Below are 27932 nucleotides of genomic sequence, written 5' to 3'. Positions count from 1 at the left end.
GAAGGCTGAACCAAACTACACCTCCCCTAGGGATCAGCCCACATTCTCTTAACCCTTTTTCTTGATCATGTTCCCACCAAGTTGGTATGCTTGGGTTTTTATGCCTCAACCCTAATTTTGTCTTGTAGTTAATTATCTGTTTCTCAAATCAGGATCTGAAACCCAGCTCCTCTGACCTCTTTAAGCTGGGCTCTGTTTAAACTATTTAGTGATATAGAGAGATAGAAGTGCTTTTTTGTTGTTTACACTGCACAGGATTAGAGAAATTCTAACCAGACACTCAAATATACTTCTCAATTATCATCCCCTCATAACCTAGGAAAATGAGTGGAGTATCAAAGATTTCTTTGTATTTCAGTAGAGGCACTGTTAAAAACATCAACAGAGAAAGCGAGTTACAATTAGTAAAATGAAATTTATTTTAAAAATGTTTTCAGGAAGCTGCAGAATGGCTAATGACGGTTTCTTGATAAGCCTGTAGTGTTAATTCTATATATGCTCCTTTCTGTGCTTCTGTTTTTGCAAAGACCTGTTTAAAAAAAAAAAAAACAAAAAAAACTCTTTTAAGCAACATACACTAAAGTTTCCCATTCCTGCATTAGCAACGGTCCAGTTTAAAAAGTCTTCCAAGGTTCACAATTGTTTTTCTGACTATGAAACAATAAGCCTACTACTACATGGACCAGACAAGCTACAGTAATTCTAAACACCAGAAGAATCCTGATATGGCTGCCATCTCCCTTAGCTTGTTTCCAGAAAAAAATTAAAACCTGACATTGTACTTCTTGCCAGATCATCAAGATAAATTTAGAGGATGAAAGTCAGCAAACTAATTTTTCACTTTAAAGAATATTTTCCCAAATATCACAGAAAACCAGAATTAGTACCACAGTTTCTCTCTGCTCCTCCTAGGGGGTGGGCTCATCACTGGTCATTTGTATCCTTAGAAATGTTTTTGCAGTATGCATAAAATAAGATTGGGAGAGAAGCCAGACCCACAAAACTATGTCTGTTCTGAGCATTAGGCAAAAATTATACAATGACAGAGAAATATATGTAGTAAACCCGTGGTTCTGCGAGGTATGCAGTTCAAGATGATAATGCAACCAAGGCTTAGTAATATACAAGCACCACCTTCTCCCATTCAGGACAGGAATGTGATCAGGAACATGGGCTGCCTTGTACTCCACCCTGCCCTCTGGTGACCTGATCACAAGGGAGCTGCTGCTCTACTATCTGAACTGCTTGGACTCCAGCTGCAGCTCCCACACCCCCATCCCATCTGTTTCTATTATCAGATGAAGAAATATGGGGCTCTAGTTACTATTTTAAGATCACAGATTTTCTGTATGTGTCAATCTGTTTAGTTACCATTAAATATGACCCACTTCAGAATCTTCCCAACTCCATTATCACCACAAAACAGCCAGTGTGGGAAAAATCCCTTTACCTTAATTAAATGTAATCCCTCAGCAGCCTGCTCCTTGGCCTCCTGAGCAGACTGGCCATCTGGATGGAGGATGTGATATAGCTGGACCAAGCTGGTGGCATCATCGACTCTAGAGTGAAAGGGTTTACTGCTATCAGTGGGTTTTCTTCATTTGCTTCACAGTCCTATAAATGTGTGCCAACTTTAAGTTACACTTGAGACTTTCCTCAGGCCAGAAATTTTTTAAGCCTTTAGTTTGATATTTTCAAACTTATTTTCAAAGGCATTTTCAGTAAACTGGCCAGTTTAATCTTTATATGTACTCTAAGGTAGGCAGGGCAGGAATCTGTACAGGCAGTGCCCAATTTATGAACCTGAATATAGTCTAAATGTGACTATATTCTTTTGGAAATGGAGCATCATTTCTCATAGAAACAGCATTCTTAATGGTAGATGGGTGGGTGCCAGGCCAACCCACCTCACCAGCAAATAATGTAATCTAACTCTGAGGGCAGGAATATCACCTTCATCCCACATAAGCTGGTGTGCAGGGGATGCTCAAAGCCACTAGCCTTCAAGTTCATTAGCATTGACCTCTCCTAACAAATTTTCATTAAGACTCCAAATTAATGAATAAATGCCTCTATGAAATGCCTGAGAATCCAAGGAAAGACTCCCAGGCCCCAGTCTATTCATAGAAACCCACTGGTTATAAAAATGAGTGTCCTAGTGAAGCAAATCTAAAATTTTGCTTCCTGCATCAGAAGCAATGTCAGGTTCTGCTTCAGCAAGCTAGAATTCAGTTCTTCTGGCTTGTACTTACCTTTCTAGAAACTCTAAACAATTTTAATTAGCATAAGAATCTCCTTCACCTTCCCCCAAACCAATCACTATCTTCTCACATATCTTCTCACTATCTTCTCAACACAGGCAAGTGTTGACTAACACTTCTTCTTCTTCTTCTTCTCACATATCTTCTCACTATCTTCTCAACACAGGCAAGTGTTGACTAACACTTCTTCTTCTTCTTCTTCTTCTTCTCACATATCTTCTCACTATCTTCTCAACACAGGCAAGTGTTGACTAACACTTGCCTGCCATCTGCCATCTCAAAGCTGAGGGGTAAATAAACTTTCTAAAATGCTTGTGCTGGGATCCCTGGGTGGCGCAGCGGTTTGGCGCCTGCCTTTGGCCCAGGGCGCGATCCTGGAGACCCGGGATCGAATCCCACGTCGGGCTCCCGGTGCATGGAGCCTGCTTCTCCCTCTGCCTATGTCTCTGCCTCTCTCTCTCTCTCTCTCTCTCTCTCTGTATGACTATCATAAATAAAATAAAAAAAAAATAAAAATAAAAAAATAAATAAAAAAATAAAATGCTTGTGCTTTTGAGGTTGTGATATGTATACTGAGTTTACTGGCTTCCAGTTGGGGTTGGAGCGGTGAAGATATCCTAATTCAGTGTTCCCCCAGCTAACTCACTAATTTTCCCCGTTTTCCTATTATATCTGCGCTGGGGGATAAAGAGTGGCCTGAGAGTGTGGAAAGAGGTAAATAATTTTTCAAGCCATGGTGGCCTGAGAGAAATCCTCTAGGCTTATCCCAAGGTCTGTCCACTCTCAAGGCCATCTTCTGGGAGAACTGAGAAACCAGCGCTGTTCATATAGTAAAATGTTTCAGGTAAAAAAAAAAAAAAACATATTCATTACAAATGCACTGTGCTTGTTATAATCTAACAGATTCTAATAAACATGGCAGCAAAATTCCCCAAATGATAACATTCTCTTTGGAGCGTAGGCATGTGGTCCTGTAAAGAGCTTAACTGGGTTTCTATATTTAGATTCCTCTTTAGGGCTTCATTACATTCATGCTAAAGTATAATGCCTGCATCTTACTGAACAAGTTAGCTTAAAATCCAGCCTGTATTTGAAAATAAGAGCAAATCAATTTACATGTTCAAAAAAATTTTTAAAGACTCTCAAAACCAATAGTGGGACTTGAGTCTGAAATAAACTGCAGAATCCCGGTTCTGCCTTGGGTTCCATTCAGGAGGACGTGCACCCTCTACTGTCTAGTCTGGGGTTTGCAGCATGCTGTCCTGGGCAGAAAGCCCACAGGAATGGTTAAGTACTCAAAACTCACTCCCAGTATACAAGTAAACTGCTTCAGATGTAAAAGCTCATATGTGGTAATGAGTATTACTATAATAGCCTATATTAGTACACTTTAATAAAGAACTTTAATGTTCAATTACACATTTCTTACTCTAATTATCTACAAAAATATTACATGTCTTTATAATAAAATAATTTCAGAATGATTTGATCCAAAAAACTTCATAAGAAAATTCATTCACAGATGTCACTGCCGACTCACTTGAAAGTAGATCCCTTTTGAGTATCATCGTGAGTGCCAACCAGCCCCCTATTTATGTGGGATGAAGGTCTATTTCTGCCCACTGAATTGGATTATACTACACTTGCTGAAGTGGGCTGGCCTGAAGACATCTACCATTAAGAATGCTGCTTCTAGGCCGACCTCGTGGCGCAACGGTAGCGCGTCTGACTCCAAGAATGCTGCTTCTATGAGAAATGGTGCTGTTTCCAAATATGGGCTGTATTTCTTAGATAATACCTGTGGAACCTTCTATTTCCAAATGCCTTAGGACCTTTATGTGAATGGCTTTGATTAGATGACAGGGAGGATAAGCTGAGTCACAGCCCCCTATAGTCTGAAGGCAGCCATAATCACTAAACCCTCTTGCAGTTCAGACTTCTGAGTCAGTCAAGGACTTTCCATAGAAAGTTGACTTCCTTAGAGCTGTGCTGGTTTCTTTTCCTTGTCATTTTGGGATTTCTAATCCAACTGATACTCAAAAACAATTTTCTTTTCAGTTTCATCACAAGCTGTAAAATACACTATTGTTTCAGATAGAAACCCGGAAGCACACCAGTTAAAATACAGTAGACGTTCCATGATTCATGCGACTTTGGAAAAAAAAATTGTAATTCTGTCAGTGCCTTAAAAATCTTGCAAAAGCAAGGAATATCAAAAACTGTAGTGTTTTCATAAATAATGACTTTTACTGAAAAGCCCCAGTTCCACTGGAAAACAAGCACCTGCCAGGGCTTATGTCTTACGTTGCCCATTTAATTCCCTTTGAGCGTCTGGAAAGTTCACGGATACCAAGGAACACCAGTGAGGCCAAGGTAAGTCAGTATTCAAGATCTATAATACAGAGCCACAGCCACTTACTCTTAAAGAATCTAGCCCTGTTTAACACAGAAGCAAAGGCTGAGAAAACTGGGTTACGCTGGAAGAACAAACACATAAATAAGTGAAGGGTATTTATCACTGGACAATACCCTGTCATCACTGGGAGAAAATAGCTTAAATACAGATTTACTGTAATAGTAAGAATTTCTTTTACTTACTAAGATCATACTTACAGATCTCTCTGAATCTGGTCAATCAGTAAACCATCAATCTTTTTCTTATTTACAAAATACCAAGCCATTCCACCAAAGTGTCTTGTTGAACGTAAAAGGTCATACTTCCCATGTTTATCTATGTCTTCGTAGGTCTGATGATGAATCTACCCACATAAAATGCAATTTTTTTCATAAACATGAAAATAAAAAGTGAGCATTACTGGATACACAATTATTTGACTAAGTGTTGCCCAAGAAAGTATCACTAAACCAGGTCTACGTATACCTGCTTCTACTCTCTTTAACCAACAGGTATGGTTTAGATCAGCCCTCTACTGTAGAAGTGTGTGCAGCCTGGAACAAGTCTGCTGCACATTTACAGTCAAACCAATTACTTTTCAGCAGCCAAGCACTATTATGCAGCACCTATTACATATATGTAGACCACTAGAAATAATGGATCACCATTATCTTGGTCATTAGAGGATTTTAAAAAATCAGGTATTTTTTCACTCCTCCCTTTTCTCCTTATCCCATCAATTACCCCGTTCCACCTTATTAACTAACATTCCTTCAGTTCTTCCAGATTGATCTTGCAAACTGAGGACTAAGATAAGGGCATTCCTGTGTTCAAAAGGTTTCAAAGGCCTGACTGAAGTCCAGATTCTTGAGCCTCGCATCTGAAGTCACCTGTCACATGGCCCCATTTACTTTTCTAGCTTAACCTTGAACACCTCCCATACATTTATATTGCATGTAAAAGCAAACCAGATAACTGGCCATTTGCAAGCACACTTTGTTTCCTCTCCCTGCCTGAAACACCTCTTCTCACCCAACTTCACAATGTTCCTTGCCCTTCTAGAACCCTGTTCAAGACCCATATGAAACCTACACTGAGAGCACTTTCTAATCTTCTCTTAGCACCTAACATCTTAAACCTAAGGTGATAGTTATCTGCATACTTATCTAGCACCCTTCTCAATCATTTCTGGACTGCAAGCTTTGATAGTACATCCTATGCTAGTTCATGTCATCACCTATGCTATCCACAATACTATCTTATACATAGAGAGCACTACATGATTACTTATTAAATTGAATTGTAAAACAGATTTTGGCAAATTTTAGTAAATGACTGTTCCTGTATGATAAAATGAAAAGAGAAGCAGCTCTGCTATAAAGTTTGGATCCTTAATGCTATCACCTACTAGCTATGCAACTTGTACCAAGCTCCATAACTCTCCAAGCTTAAATTCTCCCATCTCTAATTCAAGGGCTGTTGTAAGGATAAAATATCTGGTATACATCAGGTAATCAACAGATGTTCAGTTATGATAGATGTTCTTCCCTTCTGCAAAAATCCTACTCATAACCATACTTAAGCCCATACTTTAGAAACTATAAAATATACTCACTTTGATATATTCAGCAGAATCTGGCTCAAACTGGGCAACACAGAGATTGAGGACATCAACATGTCGGTCCTGGCTGTACATGTTCTAAAACCACGAAGCATAGTTGGAATTAGATGAGAAAAATCAACACCTGCCCTGATGCCATGACAGATGTGCCCATCCACTTCTGTGCCCAGTAAGAGGCAGGCAGAAATCATACAGGCTTCATAATTGTTGTCACACCAAATTCAAATCCCAGCTAAGCCAATTGCAAGATAACAGTAGAGGAGTCATTAGAAACATGTATCTGTGTTTATCAAAGCAGAATGCCCTGCAGCACCAGAGCCAACTTGTTCCACAAAGAAACCATCACTACTGACTCTATGAAACTAAAATCACCTTACCCTAAGATTTTCTTCCTTGAAAATTACTGGTGTTAAAACTCTACGGCCTTCTTTTGGAAAATAAATTTGTATCATCCTGTCCCGTTCTTCCCAAGAAGCTTTGCGTAGTGTGCCACTTGGTTCTCTGACAACAATAAAACGCTCCTGAAATAGAACACAATTGAGGGTAAGTTTGTGGAGACTTATTTCTAGTTCCAATGTTCCACTAAGCACCATTATAATTTGCAATCAAAATATAAAATGTATCTGGGAGATAGAAAATGCAATCATATATGATAATTTTAAACCTCAAAGACTTGGCAAGATTTGATACTTCTTTCACTAATCACTGCCGTGCCTCTGACAATCAGAAATCTAAAATGAAAGTATTTACTAACTGCCAACTATGGTCCTATAGTGGGTTTAATACATAAAATGGTTCAAGGGAAAAAAGCTGGTCAGATTCATCTAAATCCATTTCAGAGGAAAGAAGTGCTATGAGATCTTTTAAATTGCTTCACTTTCCCATCCTATCCTAAAGTCTCACTGAAACAGACTTTACGACTTTGTGATCTACTTCTAAAGTCCCTGGGATAAAAGGAAAAAACCCAAGAATGTGGAGTCTTAATTCCACATCTCTATAATTCCTCGAATTGACATGAGACATAAATGTGTAAGAGACTGACTAGTCCACCTGCCTCTGGTCTCTTCACTCTTCCAACTACCAAGTCCTAGGCTATGAGATCACTTCCCTCAGAATTCTACCCACTGTTTGTGCCAGTTGACTGGCAATTTATCATGTGTAAGATTTTTTAAATTTTACTTATTTGACAGAGTGTGCAAACACAGGCAAGAAAGTGGCAGAGGGAGAGGAGAAGCAGCTCTGCCGAGGAGGGAGCCTGATGCAGGGCTCGATCATGGGATCCTGGGATCATGACCTGAGCTGAAGTCAGACGCTCAACCAGCTGAGCCACCCAGGTGCCCCCATGTGCAAGATTCTTGACACTGCTCAGATACTGTCAGAGAGCTGAAAAGGGGCAGGAACTGCATATTACAATTCATTGCGATACCCAGTGATTACACAGAATTTTGCACATAGCAGGTAACTGATACACATCTGATTAACGTTTAAATTAACCAAATGGTACTTTCAAGTTTTCAGGTGTAAGAGTCTCTGAATGTGTTCTCAGGATAATATAATTAAAACTATCATCAAGTACTACAAATAAAACATAACAGATGTCTAAATAACATTCCTCAAAAGGAGTGTGGTAATTTGAATTCTAAGTCCTTTCTCCATTTCAGGTTATAAAATGTTCCATAAACAGCCTTCAAAGCACCCCAAAGCAAAAATTTTAATTAAAATGAAACTCTGTGATCTCTGTTCATCATGTCAGGTGTACAGGTGGCTGATATACAGACGTGGACATCGCTCAAATCATGTCTTCTAACCATAATCATAGATGACAAAAAGACTAATGTGGGGTGGCCCTTCTCCCAACCACAGCATTACACACTATTCTGCATTTTGTGGGCTACCTTGTAAATTGCTTGTTTCACCCTCAGTTGAAAAAATTCAATACAAAAGTGATCTATTTTATAAGTGCCGGAGTGTTCTTTTGGAACTGGCCATCAAGGGAAGAGGATCTAGAGAATAAAATCCACAACAGAAGCAGCAGTGGTGTCTGAAAATTAGGGAAAACCTGTCATTCTTGCTGCAAATTCTAAAAAGTGAAATTCCTTTGGGAAGTCTGGGTATCAAGAATTTACAGGAAAGAAACCACTTTCTCAAAATGTTTCAGCTAAGGGGGTTAGCCTAACTTGGGTAGAAAGAATCCCCTTCTCCCATTGCCTTGAAGATTTCTGCCTATTTGTGGTCTGGAGATGGGTTTCTGTCTGTAAACCCCGAGTTCTGTCTTAGCACACCTGTCTCTGTCTCTGCAGTCAGTCTGGAATAAAGTGGGTCCATAATCTGTAAGGAAATGGTAACATGCTGATGTAGGGCTGGTCTGCATTTCTCTTCTTCCTTATGCTGGGCTGGATCTTCCAGAAGGGTCTCACCCAGTCACAGGAATTCTGGTTTGGAAGATTCAGAGATACCGGGTCACAATAATGTTGACCCTCATCCCTCGGGCCCATCTCCACATATTTCAAATAAAGATCATTTTGCAATTAGACATGTACTCACCCGGTGTGGTATGCTATATGATATATCAGTAAATACGTATTTGGCTGTTTCTGTTCCTTCCAATATCTTATCTTCAGCTAACACATCATTTATTGGCACTCGTTCTTCCAGAACTGGTGGCATTTTTAATCGTACTTTAGCTGCCTCAATTGCTTTTCTTGTAGCCTAAAAAAATAAAATATTTCTTAAGGAGAGCCACAGGGTTACAAACCAAAAGGATCTTTTGACAAAAGCAGATGCTGATTTAAAAAATGCCAAGAACTAAAGAGAGAAGAAGCTGTAGCCACTAAGTGAAAAGGCTCCCGGGCCCTGGCCTTTGCAAACTCTGTGGTGTGGCGGAGAGTACCACCTGCAGGTTCAACCATTCTCAACGTAGCAAAGGAATACTCTGAGACAGACCGAGGGCAACAAAAGCTGCCTGAAATAGAATAAAGGATTTCATTTATTGTGCATGTACTATGCACCATATATTGTTCAAATACTCTGAATGTATCCGCCTCATTTAATGCCTACAACTACCTTCTGAGCTAGGTGACACTTCATGGAAGAGAAAACTGAGGCATACACATGAGGTTAAGTAAACTGCTACAAAGTTGCAGCACTGGGATTTGAGCCCTGGCAACCCAACTCCTGAGCCCATGTTCTTAACCACTGACCACACTGCTCCATGCCATACTGTTAGCAGTGATTACCTCTGAGAAGTGAAAATGGGACTTTTACTCTTCTTGGGATGTACTATTAGATATCTGAAATTTTTGCTATGACTATAACTTACTTTTGAATTAGAAAAAGGAGAAATAATGCTTCACAGATTCATACATCAAAGCATGTTCCATAAACCACTCAAACCCATGACTCCAGGAGGACCCTGGTACCTAGAGTAGGATGTGGTTCAGCAATATCTCATAATCACACCAAAGCATTCAGCCTCAAAGAAGCTCACAGAAGAGGTTTCTTAGGAAGGAAGCTGAGCCAGGCAGGACAAAGGAAGGATGCTCAGCCAGGTTTGGGAGCAAAGGAGACTCTATGTGGACACATAGGCCTGACCCACATCCTCCAATCTGCCTATTTTCAGCCATGCTCCCTGCTTCTCCCTGCCTGCTCCCATTTCTTCTCTCAATCTGTGCCTGGAAGTCCCATCATGAGTGCTTATGGAAGAGCAGCTATCGCTCTGGAGGGGCCTCTGGAAATCTTGTGTATTAACCCTTTCAAGAAAGGCATTCTACCAATATTTCTACATTTACATACCTCCTCCAACTGTGCCTGGGTCATTAGCTTATAGGTTGGTGGCTTCAGTTCTTGTATAGCTGGCTTAAAAACCTTCTGCAAATTCAAGCCTGTCATCTTGATGAGTAGATTTTGGACTTCCTCATCCATAAATGTAGGTTTCTTGATCTCTGAACTACCAGATTCTGTTAACATGGATTTTAGTAAATAAGAAGATGATAAAAATGATAAGCCAATAAGATCTCTGAACAGAAAAGCTAACAACAGAAATGATTAACAAAATGTCTACCTCAATATGTATAATGTTAATACCTATAAAATCCATTCATTCATTCCTTGATAAAATTTACTGCACATTTACAAAAATAGTAATGAGAATACTACCAAAAAAGGCACTCAAAATCTAGTGCAGAAAGCAACACAAAAAAGTAATTAAGGGTTGTCAGGTGGCTCAGTTGGTTATGCGTCCACTCTTGGTTTCAGTTCAGGTTGTGATCTCAGAGTCATGAGACCAAGCTCCACATTGGGCTCAGCACTCAGCACAGAGGCAGCTTGAGACTCTCCTCCTTCTGCCCCTCTTGCTTTGCGGGTTTCTCTCTCTCTCTCTCTAAAATAAAAATTTTTAAAGTAATTAATGTGGGGCACCTGGAGTCAGTAGAGCATGTGGCTCTTGATCTCGAGGTGGTAAGTCTGAGCCCCATGTTGGATGTGGAGATTACTTAAAAACAAAATCTTAAAAATAAATTAATAAGGGGTGCCCCGGTGGCTCAGTCAGTAAGTATACACTCTTGGTTTCGGCTTGGGTGATGATCTCATGGGTTGTGGGATTGAGCCCCACGTTGGGCTGTAATCTTGGCAGGGAATCTGCTTGAGGACTGTTTCCCTCTCAAATACATAAATCAATCTTTAAAATAAAAAAGTAATGTAATAACGTTAATAATATTTACAGAGTTGTCTCCTAGATGCTAGGCATTACATACATTTTCAGGAAATGTTCTCAGGAGTATTTACAACTCACAAAATAAGATAAATAAGGATATTGAAGCCTGCCTAAAGACAACTAGCTGTTAAGTCACAGAGTCAGGATTTAAACCAAAGTTTGTTTCTAGAAACTAGAACAACTCTAGTCTATCTTGGTGCTCCCCAGTGCAAGTGCTACATACATATTCTCAGAGAAGAGAAGGCCATGGCAGGTCAAAGGTAGCTTCTCCAGGGGCCTGAACAGGACAGAGAAAAAAAGGGGAAGGAAATTCCAGATTAAGGGGCTGCAACTAGGAAACACAGGCTTGGATCACTGGACGTGAGACTGAAAAGGCCATGCGGTGTCACAGAAGAGCCATGGGCAGGAGAGGAGACCCGGATATCACTGCTGCCTTACACAGTTTACCCATTCGTTTATCTAACTTCCTCTATTTCTATCAGGAAAAAAAAATGGGGGAAAAATACCATTCCTTCCCAGCCACTTCTTCCTCTGCTAGTCCTATAAATGTTGATGGCCCTAAAAATTCTGAACTATACTCTTCTCCTTTCTTACATTCTTGCTGTATGATATCCTCGCAACCTATAACTTTAATTACTTCTATATGCTGGGGACCCTAAAATCTGAATCTTCTTCCAGTCAAGATCATCTTCAATCCACCTACCCCGTGGACATCTCATGTGTACTTCAGTATTTCTTCTGTCTCAAATCTGCTTTTCCTATTTTTCCCTATTTTAGTAGCATCCAACAGGTCATGTGGGCCAGAAACCTTACAGACATTCCTGACTTTTCCTTTACCCTCCACATCTGGCCAACAGCAGTAGTAACAGTAACAGCAATGATCACTAACATTAGCAATGATATCTAATATAGTAGATATCTACTATATGTCACAACTTACTGAGCTAAATACCTTACATATTAAGCACATCAAATCCTCAAAACCACCCTGGAAATACTACAGTTATCCCCATTTTATAAAAAACATAAAACACTAATACAGAACATACTGCCTATTATACCTCATAAATCTCTCTTTAATCTTCTATTTCCCACTGCCATTACTCTGATCGAGGCCATCCTCATCTCTTGGCTTAACCTCCTAACCAGTCTCCCTGGTCCATGGAACAACCAGAATAATCTCTTAAAAATGTAGCCAAAACAATAGAAAAAGTTAACAAAACTAAGAACTGGTTCTTTGAAAAGATAACAAAATTGACAAACTTTTAGCTAGGCTAAGCAAGAAAAGAGAGAGGACCCAAATCAAGAAAATTATAAATGAAAAAGGAAACAATACAACTCACGATACAGAAATACAAAGGATCCTAAGAAGCTAACGTGAATAATTATATAGCAACAAACTGGACAGCCTAGAAGAAACAGGAAAATTCTTAAAAACATGCAACCTATCAAGACTGAGAAAGAAACAAAAAATCTGAACACACCTATTACTACTAAGGAGTTTCAATTAGCAATAGTAAATCTCCCAACAAAGAAAACCAGCAGCAGATGACTTTACAGGTTAATTCTACCAAACATGTGAAGAAGAATTAATGCCAATCCTTTTTAAACTCCTCCAAAAAACTGAACAGGAGGGAACATCCCCGAACTCATTTTACTAGACTAGCATTATCTTGATACAAAAGCCAGATTCTACAGCCATACCACTTTGAATGCACCCAATCTAGTCTAATACTAAAGCTAAAAAAGGACACTATCAGAAACTATAGGCCAATAACCCTGATAACTATAGATGTAAAAGTTCTTAATAAAATACTTGTAAACCAAATTCAGCAGCACATTGAAAAGATCATTCACCATGATCAAGTGGAATTTATCCCTGGGATTCAAGGATAGTTTGACATATACAAGTCAATGTGATACATCACAATGAACAGAATGATAGAAAAATCATATATCATTTGAATAGATGCAGAAGAAGCATTTGACAAAGTTCTCCGTCAGTTCATGATAAAAGCTCTTAACAAATCAGGTACAGAAGAAACATACCTCAACATAATATATACCAAACCCACAGACTAAAGCCTTTCCTCTAAGTTTGGGAATAAGACAAGGATGTCTCCTATTGAAATAATGCTGCAAGGCTGCAAGTCCTAGCCAATCAATTAGGCAAGAAAAATAAATAAAAGATATCAGAATTTGGGAAGGAATAAGTAAAACTGTCTCCAATTAGTTGCAAACAATAGGATTTTATATGCAGAAAATGCTAAAAACTCCACCAAAAAACTCCCAGATCTAATCAACAAATTCAGTAAAGTTGCAGGATATAAAATAAACATTTAAAAATTGGTAGCATTTCTTTTTTTTTTTTTTTTTTGGTAGCATTTCTATAGTAATAAGTTCTGTGACAAAGAAAGCAAGCAATCTCACTGAGAGTTGCATCAAAAACAATAAAATACTAAGGAATAAATTTAGCCAAGGAGGTAAAAGATCTCTATATACTAAAAACTAAAAGACACTGATGAAAATCAAAGAAGAGGAATGCAGGAAGGATGGTGGAGTGCGAGGATCCTGAGCTTACCTCATCCCATGGCACACTGAGGTAATAATTACATGCGTGGCAATTATGAAAATGAACTGAACACTGGCTAAACGGATCTTCCACAGCTAATTATAGAATTAAGGCCATAGTCAGGAACCAAACCCCTGGTTCAACAAAACAAAGAAAAGAACAGAGGAGCAAGATCAGACCTCAAGATGTAACTCCCCCAGCCCTGGGAGACCCATACTGGAAAAAGGAGCTCCGTTGAAAATGAGTGGGGCTGATTTTAAACTCTGGGAGAGCCAGAAGTTAAAAAACTGAAACAATGCCCATAAAGACCCAGCATGCTAAATAACTCACCTCAGACACAGCAAAAAAATGTAGCAGTCTGAAAAGTGCCTGGGGCATATGTGAAAGAGACTTCCTGCCTAACCTAAGGACCTATGCCAAAAAGACAGGAATCTGCAGGAACTTCCAGGAACAAAACTGATGGTGGGCACCATTCTTCTTGCCCTCCCCAAGACTACACAGCCAGACACTTTTGGGAACCAGTTCTAACATACTCTCCATCTACCTTGCTAGCACCGAGTGCCTTGCTGTGGTGTTGCCCTGTGGACCTGTCCCACCCAACCCACCTACATTGACAGGCACCCTGCCAAAGAAACTCCTGTCATGGAGAGAGTAGGGGAGATAATACCACACACCAGCATGTGCTTGATTCCTGCAGCTAGGCCTCTTACCTGCCTACACAGGGAGCAAATCCCACCCTCTTCAGTGGGCCCACAGCTGTCACAGCAGCTAACTGCAGACAGCCAGACCACTTACCAGCAAGTCCACAGCAGCAGCAGCCAGACCTCTCAACAGTAAAGATAGCAAACGTTGTCCAGTGTACTTGCAGTTAACAAAGCAGGATACTGAGCCAGCTGAGCTCAGGTCCAGCCCCGACCACCAGTACAGCATGCCCACAACAATCAATATGAAGGTGCATACAGCTCACACAGCTGGTCTCGTGACAAGAGGGGATTGTGGTACAGGACACCACAGGACCTCTTCTACACAAAAACACTACTTTTGAAAAGTCTTGAAAGAATGAGACAAAATCACAGAAAAAGATCTAAACAAAATAGAGATAAAGAATATCCCTAATAAAAAGGTCAAAGTAACATTTATAAAGATACTCAACTGGACTTGAGAAAAGAACAGATGAATTCATAACTTTGACAAAGATAGAAAATATAATAAAATAGCCAGTCAGTGCTCAAGAATACAAAACTGGGAGGTCAAATATGCTAGAGGGAATCAACAGCAGATTACAAAATGCAGAAGAATGGATCAATGAGCTGGAATACAGTGTAATGGAAAGCAGCCAAGCTGAACAACAGGAAAAAAAAAAAAGTGAGAATAGGGATCCCAGAAGAAAAAGTGAGAGACAAGGGGGCAGAAAACTTATTTGAAGAAATAATAGCTAAAATTCAGGAAACACAAAAATCCCAAAAAGGTCCATGCTCTGACACATAATAATTTAAAGTATTTAAAATTCAGAATTTAAGATAAAGAGAAAATATTACAAGCAGCAAGAGAAAAGCAAGCAGTTACACACAAGGGAAACCATGTAACGCTGTCACCTAATTTTTCAGCAAAAACTGAAGGTGAGAAAGGAATGGCAGAACATATTCAAAGTGCTGAAAGGAAAAAACTTACAACCAAGAATACTCTCCCCTGCAAGATTATCCACCATTCAGTATTGGAGAGACAGAGATACCTGGACAAACAAAAATTAAAGTTCATTACCACTAAACCATCCTTTAAAAAAAATGTTAAAGGAAATTCTTTAAGCAGGGAGAAAAAACTACAAGTCAGAAAATTGTGAAAGGAAAAAATTTCACTAGTAAAAGCAAACATATAATAAAAGTAGTAGGTTAATCACTTTATAAAGTCAGTATGGATGTTAAAACACAAAAGCAGTAAAATCAATTATACCTACTAAAATTAGGAAAAAATAGGAGATATACTGAAATAAAAAGATGTAAAATATGACATCATATATATAAAAGATAAAGTAAATAGTAACCTAGTACTTTTATAATGTATTCAAGCTTAAGCAGCCATCAACTTAAAAGGGACTGCTATACCCCCATGATGTTATATATGAAACCCATGGTAACCACAAATCAAAAACCTATAGTACACAAAAGATAAAAAGAAAACCAAACATGACACTAAAGAAAGCCACCAAACAAGTGAAGAGAGCCAAAGAACAAAGGAACAGAGAACTACAGAGACCACCAGAAAACAACTAATGAAATAGCAATAAGTACAATACCTATCAATAATTACTTTAAATGTAAACGGAATAAATGCTCCAAACAAGAGACATAAGGTGGCAGAATAGATTTAAAAAACCACAAACACCCAAGACCTATCTATGTGTTGCCTACAAGAGACTCATGGCAGAACTAAAGACACACAGACACTGAAAGTGAAATGATGGGAAAAGATATTCCATGTAAATGGAAGGGGGGAAGAAAGCCAGAGTAGCAATACATGTATCAGACAAAACAGATTTGAAAACTAAGACTGCAGGGGTGCCTGGGTGATTCCGTCAGTTGAGCATCCAACTCTTGGTTTTGGCTCAGATTGTGGTTTTGCAGTCAAGGGATCAAGCCCCATATCCGGCTCCATATTCAGCAGGGAGTCTGCTTCAGATTCTCTCTCCCTCTCCTTCTGCCCCATGTAGTACATGCAAATGTGTGCAGAGGCTCTCTCAAATAAATGAATGAATGAATGAATGAATGAATGAACAAATAAATAAAATCTTTAAAAAAAATAAAAAACTGTAGCAAGAAATAAAGAATGGTATTACATAATGATAAAGGTATTCAATCCAACAAGATGATATAACAATTGTAAATATCTATGTACCCAACAATGAGGCACCTAAATACATATAGCAAATATTATCAGACATAAGGGGAGAAACTGACAGCAATAAAAAAATAACAGGGCACTTTAACACCCTTACTCAAAGGATGGACCATCCAGGCAGAAAATCAATAAGGAAACAATGTCTTTGAATGACACATTAGATTAGATGAACTTAGTAGATATATACAGAACATCCCATCCAAAAACAAAAGAATACACACTATTTTCAAGTGTTCATGAAGAATCTCCAGGATAGATCACATATTAGACCATTTAGACACAAGTCTCAATAAATTTAAGAAGACTGAATCATGTCATACATCTTTCCCAACCATAACAGTACAAAACTAGAAATCAATTACAAGGAAAAAGAAAGAAAAAACACAAACACATGGAGGCTAAACAACATGCTACTAAACAATCAATGGGCCAACAGAGAAATCAAAAGGGAAATAAAAAAATATTATGAGAACAAATGAAAATGGTAACACAACAGCCCCAAGTCTTTGGAGCACAGCAAAAAGTAGTTCTACGAGGGAAATTTATAGCAATACAGGCCTACCAAAGAATCAAAAAAACCTCAAATAAACAACCTAATCTTATATCTGAAGGAACTAGAAAAAGAACAACGCCCGACATCAGATAGAATAAAATAATAAAGTTTAGAGCAGAAATACATGAGACAATTTTAAAAAATGGAAAAGGTCATTGAAACCAAGATCTGGTTAGCTGATAAGATAAACAAAATTGATAAACCTATAGCCTGACTCATCAAGAAAAAGAGTACTCAAAATCAGAGATAAAAGAGGAGAGGTAACAACCAATATCACAGAAACATAAAGGATTATATGAGACTACTATAAAGAATTATATGACAACCTAGAAGAAATGGATAAATTCCCAGAAATATACAACGTTACAAAACTGAAGCAGGAAGAAACAGAAAATCTAAATAAACTCTTTATGAGTAATAAGGTTAAGTCAGTAATTTAAAAAATTCCCAACAAACACAAGTCAAGACTAGATGGATTCACAGGCTAAAACCCACCAAAAATGTAAAGAGTTAATACGTATTCTCCTCAAACTATTCTAAAAAGATAGAAGCAAGCTTCCAAATACATTCTATGAGGCCAGTATTACCCTGATACCAAAACCAGAAAGACACTTTAAAAAAGCAAGCAAGCAAGCAAACACAGGACCAGTATCCCTGATGAATCCACATTCAATTAATCTAAGATAGAGGAGGCAAGAATATACGACAGAGAAAAAACAGTCTCTTCAATAAATGGTGCTGGAAAAACTGAACACCTACATGCAAAAGAATAAAGGGGGACCACTTTCTTACACTATACACAGAAATTCAAAATGGATTGAAGACCTAAAATATGAGATCCAAAACCGTAAAACTCAGAGAAAAAAAACTGGCAGTAACTTCTCTGACATCAACCATGGCAACATTTGTCTAGATATATCTTCTCAGGAAAGGGAAACAAAAGCAAACATAAATTATTGGAACTACATCAAAATAAAAATTTTGCACAACAAACAAAACCATCAACAAACTGAAAAGGCAACCTACTAAATGGGAGAAGATATTTGCAAATGATGTATCAGATTAAGGATTAATATCCAAAATATATATAAACGTAATACAACTCAACACCAAAAAAACCCCAAACGGTCTGATTAAAAATGGACTAAAGACCTAAACAGACATTTTTCCAAAGACATACAGATGGCAACAGACAACAGACACAAGAGAAGATGCTCAATATCACTCACTAATCATCAGGGAAATGCAAATCAAAACCACAGAATGGCAAAAAGACAAACCAGTGTTGGCAAGGACATGGAGGAAAAGAAACTCTAGTGCACTGCTGATGGGAATGTAAATTGGTGCAGTCACTGTGAAAACCAGTATGGAGGTTCCTCAAAAAACGAAAAACAGAAATATCATATAACTCAGTAATTCTACTCTACCGGGCATTTACCCTCTCCAAAACAAAAATACTGATTTGAGAAAATATATGCACCCTTATGTTCACTGCAGCATAATTTACAATAGGCAAGATATAAAAGCAACCCAAGTGTCCACTGATAGATGAATGAATAAAGAGGATGTGGTATGTGTATACTCTCTCTCTCTCTCTCTCTCTCACACACACACACACACACACAAACACACAATGGAATATTACTCACCCCCCCCAAAAAAAAAGAACGAGAGCTTGCCATTTGCAATAACATGGTTGGACCTAGAGAGTACAATACTAATTAAAATAAGTCAGAGAAAGACAAACGCTGTATATTTTCCCCATATGTGGAATCTAAAAATCAAAACAAATGAACAGGGGCACCTGAGTGGCTCTGTTGATTAAGCAACTGCCTTCAGCTCAGGTCTTGTGATCAAGCCCCACATCAGGCTCCCTGCTCAGCAGGGAGTCTGCTTCTCCCTCTCCTTCTGCCTCTCCCACCCCTCCCCACCTCTACCTCTCCCCCTGCTGGTGCACACTCTCTCTCTTTCTTAAATAAATAGAGGTAGATAACTATGCAATGATATTAAAACAAAAAAACCCAGAACAAATGATTAAACAAAGAGAAAGCAGAATCAGAGCCATGAATACAGAGAACAAACTGATGGTTGCCAGAGGGAAGATGGGTGCGTGGTCAAATGGGCCAAGGCCAGTGGGAGATACAGACTTCCAGTTATGGAAAGAATAAGTCTCAGGTATAAAAGGTACAGCCTAGGGAATATACTCAAAGGAACTGTAATAGCACTGTATGGTGACAGATGGTAGCTGAACTTGTGAGCACAGCATAAGGCACAGACTTATTGAATTACTATGCTATACACCTGAAATGTAACACCGTGTCAAGTATACTTCAATTAAAAAAAAAAGAGAGAGGGAGGGGGAGGAGCAAGATGGCGGAAGAGTAAGGTCTGCAAATCACCTGTCTCCACCAAATTACCTAGAAAACCTTCCAATCATCCTGAAAATCTATGAATTCGGCCTGAGAATTAAAGAGAGAACACCTGGAATGCAACAGTGAGAAGAGTTCGCGCTTCTATCAAGGTAGGAAGACGGGGAAAAAGAAGTAAAGAAACAAAGGCCCCAAGGGGGAGGGGCCCCGCGAGGAGCCGGGCTGAGGCCGGGGCGAGTGTCCCCAGGACAGGAGAGCCCCGTCCCGGAGGAGCAGGAGCTGCACCGACCTTCCCGGGCGGAAAGGGGCTCGCAGGGAGTTAGAGCAGGACCCAGGAGGGCGGGGATGCCCACGGGATCCCCGGGACAGTAACAGAGCAACTGCGCGCCCAGGAGAGTGCGCCGAGCTCCCTAAGGGCTGCAGCGCACGGCGGGACCCGGCGGGACCCGGAGCAGCTCGGAGGGGCTCGGGCGGCGGCTCCGCGGAGGGGGCTGCGCGGCCCCGGGAGCAGCTTGGAGGGGCTCGGGCAGAGGAAGAGGCTCCGTGCGGAGGGGGCTGCGCGGTTCCAGGAGCAGCTCGGAGGGGCTCGGGCAGAGGAAGAGGCTCCGTGCGGAGGGGGCTGCGCGGTTCCAGGAGCAGCTCGGAGGGGCTCGGGCGGCAGCTCCGCGGAGGGGGTTGCGCGGCCCGGGAGCGCGAATCCACCAGCGCAGGCCCCGGAGCACAGCGCGCCCGGACACAGCCCAGGATCCGGCCTCCCCCGGGACAGGCAGAGGCCGGGAGGGCCCAGGACAGCAAGGACGCTCCTGCCCCGAGCTGAGCAGATCAGCGGCCCCGCCCCGGAGCCTCCAGGCCCTGCAGACGGAGAGCTCAGGAGTTCCTGCCGGAGCTGAATCCAGGTTTCCAGAACTGGCCCCGCCACTGGGGCTGTTCCTCCTGCGGCCTCACGGGGCAAACAACCCCCACTGAGCCCTGCACCAGGCAGGGGCACAGCAGCTCCCCCAACTGCTAACACCTGAAAATCAGCACAACAGGCCCCTCCCCCAGAACACCAGCTAGACGGACAACTTCCAGGAGAAGCCAAGGGACTTAAAGTACACAGAATCAGAAGATACTCCCGGTGGTTCTTTTTTTTTTTTTTTTTTTTGTTTTTGTTTTGTTTTGTTTTGCTTTTTGATTTGCTTCCTTCCCCCACCCCCCTTTTTTTTCTCCTTTTTCTTTCTCTTTTTCTTCTCTTTTTTTTTTGTTTTTATTTTCTTCCCTTTTTTTTCTCTTTCTCTTTTCTTTCCTTCTTTCTCTCCTCTCTTTTTCTCTTTTTCCCAATACAACTTGCTATTGGCCACTCTGCACTGAGCAAAATGACTAGAAGGAAAACCTCACCTCAAAAGAAAGAATCAGAAACAGTCCTCTCTCCCACAGAGTTACAAAATCTGGATTACAATACAATGTCAGAAAGCCAATTCAGAAGCACTATTATACAGCTACTGGTGGCTCTAGAAAAAAGTATAAAGGACTCAAGAGACTTCATGACTGCAGAATTTAGAGCTAATCAGGCAGAAATTAAAAATCAATTGAATGAGATGCAATCCAAACGAAGTCCTAACGACGAGGGTTAACGAGGTGGAAGAACGAGTGAGTGACATAGAAGACAAGTTGATAGCAAAGAGGGAAACTGAGGAAAAAAGAGACAAACAATTAAAAGACCATGAGGATAGATTAAGGGAAATAAACGACAACCTGAGAAAGAAAAACCTACGTTTAATTGGGGTTCCCGAGGGCGCCGAAAGGGACAGAGGGCCAGAATATGTATTTGAACAAATTCTAGCTGAAAACTTTCCTAATCTGGGAAGGGAAACAGGCATTCAGATCCAGGAAATAGAGATCCCCCCCTAAAATCAATAAAAACCGTTCAACACCTCGACATTTAATAGTGAAGCTTGCAAATTCCAAAGATAAAGAGAAGATCCTTAAAGCAGCAAGAGACAAGAAATCCCTGACTTTTATGGGGAGGAGTATTAGGGTAACAGCAGACCTCTCCACAGAGACCTGGCAGGCCAGAAAGGGCTGGCAGGATATATTCAGGGTCCTAAATGAAAAGAACATGCAACCAAGAATACTTTATCCAGCAAGGCTCTCATTCAAAATGGAAGGAGAGATAAAGAGCTTCCAAGACAGGCAGCAACTAAAAGAATATGTGACCTCCAAACCAGCTCTGCAAGAAATTTTAAGGGGGACTCTTAAAATTCCCCTTTAAGAAGAAGTTCAGTGGAACAGTCCACAAAAACAAGGACTGAATAGATATCATGATGACACTAAACTCATATCTCTCAATAGTAACTCTGAATGTGAACGGGCTTAATGACCCCATCAAAAGGCGCAGGGTTTCAGACTGGATAAAAAAGCAGGACCCATCTATTTGCTGTCTACAAGAGACTCATTTTAGACAGAAGGACACCTACAGCCTGAAAATAAAAGGTTGGAGAACCATTTACCATTCGAATGGTCCTCAAAAGAAAGCAGGGGTAGCCATCCTTATATCAGATAAACTAAAATTTACCCCAAAGACTGTAGTGAGAGATGAAGAGGGACACTATATCATACTTAAAGGATCTATTCAACAAGAGGACTTAACAATCCTCAATATATATGCCCCGAATGTGGGAGCTGCCAAATATATCAATCAATTATTAACCAAAGTGAAGAAATACTTAGATAATAATACACTTATACTTGGTGACTTCAATCTAGCGCTTTCTATACTCGATAGGTCTTCTAAGCACAACATCTCCAAAGAAACGAGAGCTTTAAATGATACACTGGACCAGATGGATTTCACAGATATCTACAGAACTTTACATCCAAACTCAACTGAATACACATTCTTCTCAAGCGCACATGGAACTTTCTCCAGAATAGACCACATATTGGGTCACAAAGCGGGTCTGAACCGATACCAAAAGATTGGGATTGTCCCCTGCATATTCTCAGACCATAATGCCTTGAAATTAGAACTAAATCACAACAAGAAGTTTGGAAGGACCTCAAACACGTGGAGGTTAAGGACCATCCTGCTAAAAGATAAAAGGGTCAACCAGGAAATTAAGGAAGAATTAAAAAGATTCATGGAAACTAATGAGAATGAAGATACAACTGTTCAAAATCTTTGGGATGCAGCAAAAGCAGTCCTAAGGGGGAAATACATCGCAATACAAGCATCCATTCAAAAACTGGAAAGAACTCAAATACAAAAGCTAACCTTACACATAAAGGAGCTAGAGAAAAAACAGCAAATAGATCCTACACCCAAGAGAAGAAGGGAGTTAATAAAGATTCTAGCAGAACTCAACGAAATCGAGACCAGAAGAACTGTGGAACAGATCAACAAAACCAGGAGTTGGTTCTTTGAAAGAATTAATAAGATAGATAAACCATTAGCCAGCCTTATTAAAAAGAAGAGAGAGAAGACTCAAATTAATAAAATCATGAATGAGAAAGGAGAGATCACTACCAACACCAAGGAAATACAAACGATTTTAAAAACATATTATGAACAGCTATACGCCAATAAATTAGGCAATCTAGAAGAAATGGACGCATTCCTGGAAAGCCACAAACTACCAAAACTGGAACAGGAAGAAATAGAAAACCTGAACAGGCCAATAACCAGGGAGGAAATTGAAGCAGTCATCAAAAACCTCCCAAGGCACAAGAGTCCCGGGCCAGATGGCTTCCCAGGGGAATTTTATCAAACATTTAAAGAAGAAACCATACCTATTCTCCTAAAGCTGTTTGGAAAGATAGAAAGAGATGGAGTACTTCCAAATTCGTTCTATGAGGCCAGCATCACCTAATTCCAAAACCAGACAAAGTCCCCACCAAAAAGGAGAATTACAGACCAATATCCCTGATGAACATGGATGCAAAAATTCTCAACAAGATACTGGCCAATAGGATCCAACAATACATTAAGAAAATTATTCACCATGACCAAGTAGGATTTATCCCTGGGACACAAGGCTGGTTCAACACCCGTAAAACAATCAATGTGATTCATCATATCAGCAAGAGAAAAACCAAGAACCATATGATCCTCTCATTAGATGCAGAGAAAGCATTTGACAAAATACAGCATCCATTCCTGATCAAAACTCTTCAGAGTGTAGGGATAGAGGGAACATTCCTCGACATCTTAAAAGCCATCTATGAAAAGCCCACAGCAAATATCATTCTCAATGGGGAAGCACTGGGAGCCTTTCCCCTAAGATCAGGAACAAGACAGGGATGTCCACTCTCACCACTGCTGTTCAACATAGTACTGGAAGTCCTAGCCTCAGCAATCAGACAACAAAAAGACATTAAAGGCATTCAAATTGGCAAAGAAGAAGTCAAACTCTCCCTCTTCGCCGATGACATGATACTCTACATAGAAAACCCAAAAGTCTCCACCCCAAGATTGCTAGAACTCATACAGCAATTCGGTAGCATGGCAGGATACAAAATCAATGCCCAGAAATCAGTGGCAGTTCTATACACTAACAATGAGACTGAAGAAAGAGAAATTAAGGAGTCAATCCCATTTACAATTGCACCCAAAAGCATAAGATACCTAGGAATAAACCTCACCAAAGATGTAAAGGATCTATACCCTCAAAACTATAGAACACTTCTGAAAGAAATTGAGGAAGACACAAAGAGATGGAAAAATATTCCATGCTCATGGATTGGCAGAATTAATATTGTGAAAATGTCAATGTTACCCAGGGCAATATACACGTTTAATGCAATCCCTATCAAAATACCATGGACTTTCTTCAGAGAGTTAGAACAAATTATTTTAAGATTTGTGTGGAATCAGAAAAGACCCCGAATAGCCAGGGGAATTTTAAAAAAGAAAACCATAGCTGGGGGCATCACAATGCCAGATTTCAGGTTGTACTACAAAGCTGTGGTCATCAAGACAGTGTGGTACTGGCACAAAAACAGACACATAGATCAGTGGAACAGAATAGAGAATCCAGAAGTGGACCCTGAACTTTATGGGCAACTAATATTCGATAAAGGAGGAAAGACTATCCATTGGAAGAAAGACAGTCTCTTCAATAAATGGTGCTGGGAAAATTGGACATCCACATGCAGAAGAATGAAACTAGACCACTCTCTTGCACCATACACAAAGATAAACTCAAAATGGATGAAAGATCTAAATGTGAGACAAGATTCCATCAAAATCCTAGAGAAGAACACAGGCAACACCCTTTTTGAACTCGGCCACAGGAACTTCTTGCAAGATACATCCACGAAGGCAAAAGAAACAAAAGCAAAAATGAACTATTGGGACTTCATCAAGATAAGAAGCTTTTGCACAGCAAAGGATACAGTCAACAAAACTCAAAGACAACCTACAGAATGGGAGAAGATATTTGCAAATGACATATCAGATAAAGGGCTAGTTTCCAAGATCTATAAAGAACTTATCAAACTCAACACCAAAGAAACAAACAATCCAATCATGAAATGGGCAAAAGACATGAAGAGAAATCTCACAGAGGAAGACATAGACATGGCCAACATGCACATGAGAAAATGCTCTGCATCACTTGCCATCAGGGAAATACAAATCAAAACCACAATGAGATACCACCTCACACCAGTGAGAATGGGGAAAATTAACAAGGCAGGAAACAACAAATGTTGGAGAGGATGCGGAGAAAAGGGAACCCTCTTACACTGTTGGTGGGAATGTGAACTGGTGCAGCCACTCTGGAAAACTGTGTGGAGGTTCCTCAAACAGTTAAAAATAGACCTGCCCTACGACCCAGCAATTGCACTGTTGGGGATCTACCCCAAAGATACAAATGCAATGAAACGCCGGGACACCTGCACCCCAATGTTTCTAGCAGCAATGGCCACGATAGCCAAACTGTGGAAGGAGCCTCGGTGTCCATCGAAAGATGAGTGGATAAAGAAGATGTGGTTTATGTATACAATGGAATATTACTCAGCTATTAGAAATGACAAATACCCACCATTTGCTTCAACGTGGATGGAACTGGAGGGTATTATGCTGAGTGAAGTAAGCCAGTCGGAGAAGGACAAACATTATATGTTCTCATTCATTTGGGGAATATAAATAATAGTGAAAAGGAATATAAGGGAAGGGGAAGAAATGTGTGGGAAATATCAGAAAGGGAGACAGAACGTAAAGACTGCTAACTCTGGGAAACGAACTAGGGGTGGTAGAAGGGGAGGAGGGCGGGGGGTGGAAGTGAATGGGTGACGGGCACTGGGGGTTATTCTGTATGTTAGTAAATTGAACACCAATAAAAAATAAATTAAAAAAAAAAAAAAAGAGAGAAAGATCTTGCAATTTGTGACAACGTGGATGGACCATGGGGGCATTAAGTAAAATAAACCAAGAGAAAGACAAATATTGTATGATCTCAACTATATGTGGAATCTTAAAACAAACAAACAAGAACTCACAGAAAAAGAGATCAGACTTGTGGTCTTCTAGTTACCAGAGAATAGGGTATGAGGGGGAACTGGATCAAGGTGGTCAAAAGGTACAAACTTCCAGTTAAAAGAAGAACTAGGATGTAATATATTACATGATGGATACAGTTAACACTGCTGAATGATATCTATGAAAGTTGTTAAAGTAAATCCTAAGGGTTCTCATCACAGGAAAATTTTTTTTCTTTGTATCTACATGAGAGGAAAGATGTAAACTAAACTTATAGTGGTAATAATTTCATGATATATGAAGTCAAGTCATTGTGTTGCACACTGTGAACTTATACAGTACTGTATGTTAAATATGTCTCAGTAAAACTGAAAATTAAAAAAAATGTAATCAAGATTCATGTTTAAAACTCATCAATGAAAAAATAAATAAATAAAATAAATAAAACTCACCAATGACTTCCAACTTCATTTAGAAAAAAAAACTAAGGTAGTCTGCTTACTTCACGTGCTCCCCACTAAGCAATGTGCTCCTCCAAAGGCCAGACGTGGTCTTGAACTCACCTCTGGAACCCAGCGCTTCACAGACAGTATGTGCTCAGCACTGCTCTTTCCTCAATCTCACCATTTCCCCAGCTTGAATTACCACTTTTATTTAATTTTTAGATTTTATTTATTTATTCACGAGAGACACAGAGAGAGAGAAAGAGAGAGAGAGAGAGAGAGAGGCAGAGACAGGCGTTGGGAGAAGCAGGCTCCATGCGGGGAGCCGGATGTGGGACTGGATCCTGGGACTCCAGGGTCATGCCCTGAGCCGAAGACAGATGCTTAATTGCTGAGCCACCCAGGCGTTCCACTTTTACTTTAAAATAGGAAAAATTAGATTTTTTAGATTTAAATCTAAAATTAGATTTTTAAAAAAGATTTTATTTATTTATGTATTCATGAGAGACAGAGAGAGAGAGGCAGAGACACAGGCAGAGGGAGAAGCAGGCTCCATGCAGGGAGCGCGACGTGGGAGTCGATCCTGGGTCTCCAGGATCCCGCCCTGGGCCGACGGCATGAGCCACCCGGGCGTCCCAGAGTTACCACTCTGACCCGACGCTTCTCACTTTAGATACAACCGTGTTTTGGGTCATACAGTGTACCTACACTCAAATTTCAAAAGTACCTCAAATTTAATATGTGTAAATACAGACGCTTAATTCTGCCTCCTTTCCAGTCTCACCTCACCTACTGCCTTTGCATCCCTCACCCCTTCATTCCTCCCGCCAAAAAAAAATAAAATTAAATTAAAAAATCTTTCAATTAACGTTCTCTGTCTTGGTATAAATGGGAATACTTTGCACTCAAACGTTCAAGCCAGAAAGCTGAGACGCAAGGCTGACTTCTCCTTTCAGACCCGGAGCCACGCCACACCCAAGCCTTACCGATCAAGGAATCCCACCTCAAACACGGGTTTCCAGACTCCCTGTGTTCAGTCTCACGCCAGGACTTTGGCCTAGGCTGTCCCCGCTGCTTGAAATGCTTCCCCGGCACGGTCAGCCAGGTCTCAGCTCTGGTCCCAAGGTCCAGGGACCCCTCCCGGTCCTTCCGACCAAGCCCGCGCGCCGCTCTGGGTCGCGCTGCACTGCCCCTTCCCCACGGCGCCAGCGGCTCCCTCGAGGGCAGACTCGCGGGGTCGGCCGTGCCCCCTACGTGCAGCACGGCGCGCGCAGACCTCCGAGCTCGGCACTGCCGGCCGCCACAGACCCAGCCCCTACAAGGTGCAGGAGCCTGCAGGGCCTGCGCGCGCAGCTGGAAGAGCCGGCACGGAGGGAGGGGCCGGCGGCCGCGTGCTGTCGCCAGCCGGAAGCGAGCCTCCCGCGGACATCTGGCCGGTCACTTACCCGCCTCGGAAGCAAGCCGACGGCATGGCGGCCCCACCCCGCAGGGCCCGGGCGGCGGCTGGAGCAGGGCGCCGAGCTGGGGCCGAATTCGGGCCCGGAAGCAGCCCCGCTCCGAGTTCCGAGAACCTGTCAGGAGGCTCCACAGCGCCACAGACGTTCTGAGAGCCGCCATGACTATCCGGAGGTGGGGTGGGGAGGGGCACCTGC

At 40.8% G+C, this 27932-nt stretch overlaps 1 protein-coding gene across 3 annotated transcripts; it reads right to left on the bottom strand.

The window, feature by feature from the left end:
- Positions 1 to 395: 395 nt before the first annotated feature.
- Positions 396 to 27932, bottom strand: MRPS22 (mitochondrial ribosomal protein S22). Of its 3 annotated transcripts, XM_035704768.2 has the most exons (9): positions 27726 to 27812; positions 11212 to 11265; positions 10070 to 10233; positions 8822 to 8986; positions 6655 to 6798; positions 6272 to 6355; positions 4875 to 5020; positions 1451 to 1559; positions 396 to 529 (listed from the first exon to the last, which is right to left on the bottom strand). In XM_035704768.2, exons 3-9 carry the CDS (start codon positions 10196 to 10198, stop codon positions 434 to 436), a joined length of 873 nt encoding a protein of 290 aa, XP_035560661.1. In that variant the 5' UTR covers positions 10199 to 10233; positions 11212 to 11265; positions 27726 to 27812; the 3' UTR covers positions 396 to 433. The 3 variants fall into 3 exon arrangements, with proteins under 3 accessions (XP_035560661.1, XP_025304920.2, XP_035560662.1); XM_025449135.3 differs by lacking the exon at positions 11212 to 11265 and having other exon boundaries at positions 27726 to 27932; XM_035704769.2 differs by lacking the exons at positions 11212 to 11265; positions 27726 to 27812 and adding an exon at positions 27284 to 27424.

The sequence above is a fragment of the Canis lupus genome, chromosome 23, assembly GCF_003254725.2.
Source record: "Canis lupus dingo isolate Sandy chromosome 23, ASM325472v2, whole genome shotgun sequence".
NCBI lineage: Eukaryota > Metazoa > Chordata > Mammalia > Carnivora > Canidae > Canis > Canis lupus.
The sequence above is the reverse complement of the archived record's forward strand: the minus strand, read 5'-3'. Positions and strand labels throughout refer to the sequence as shown.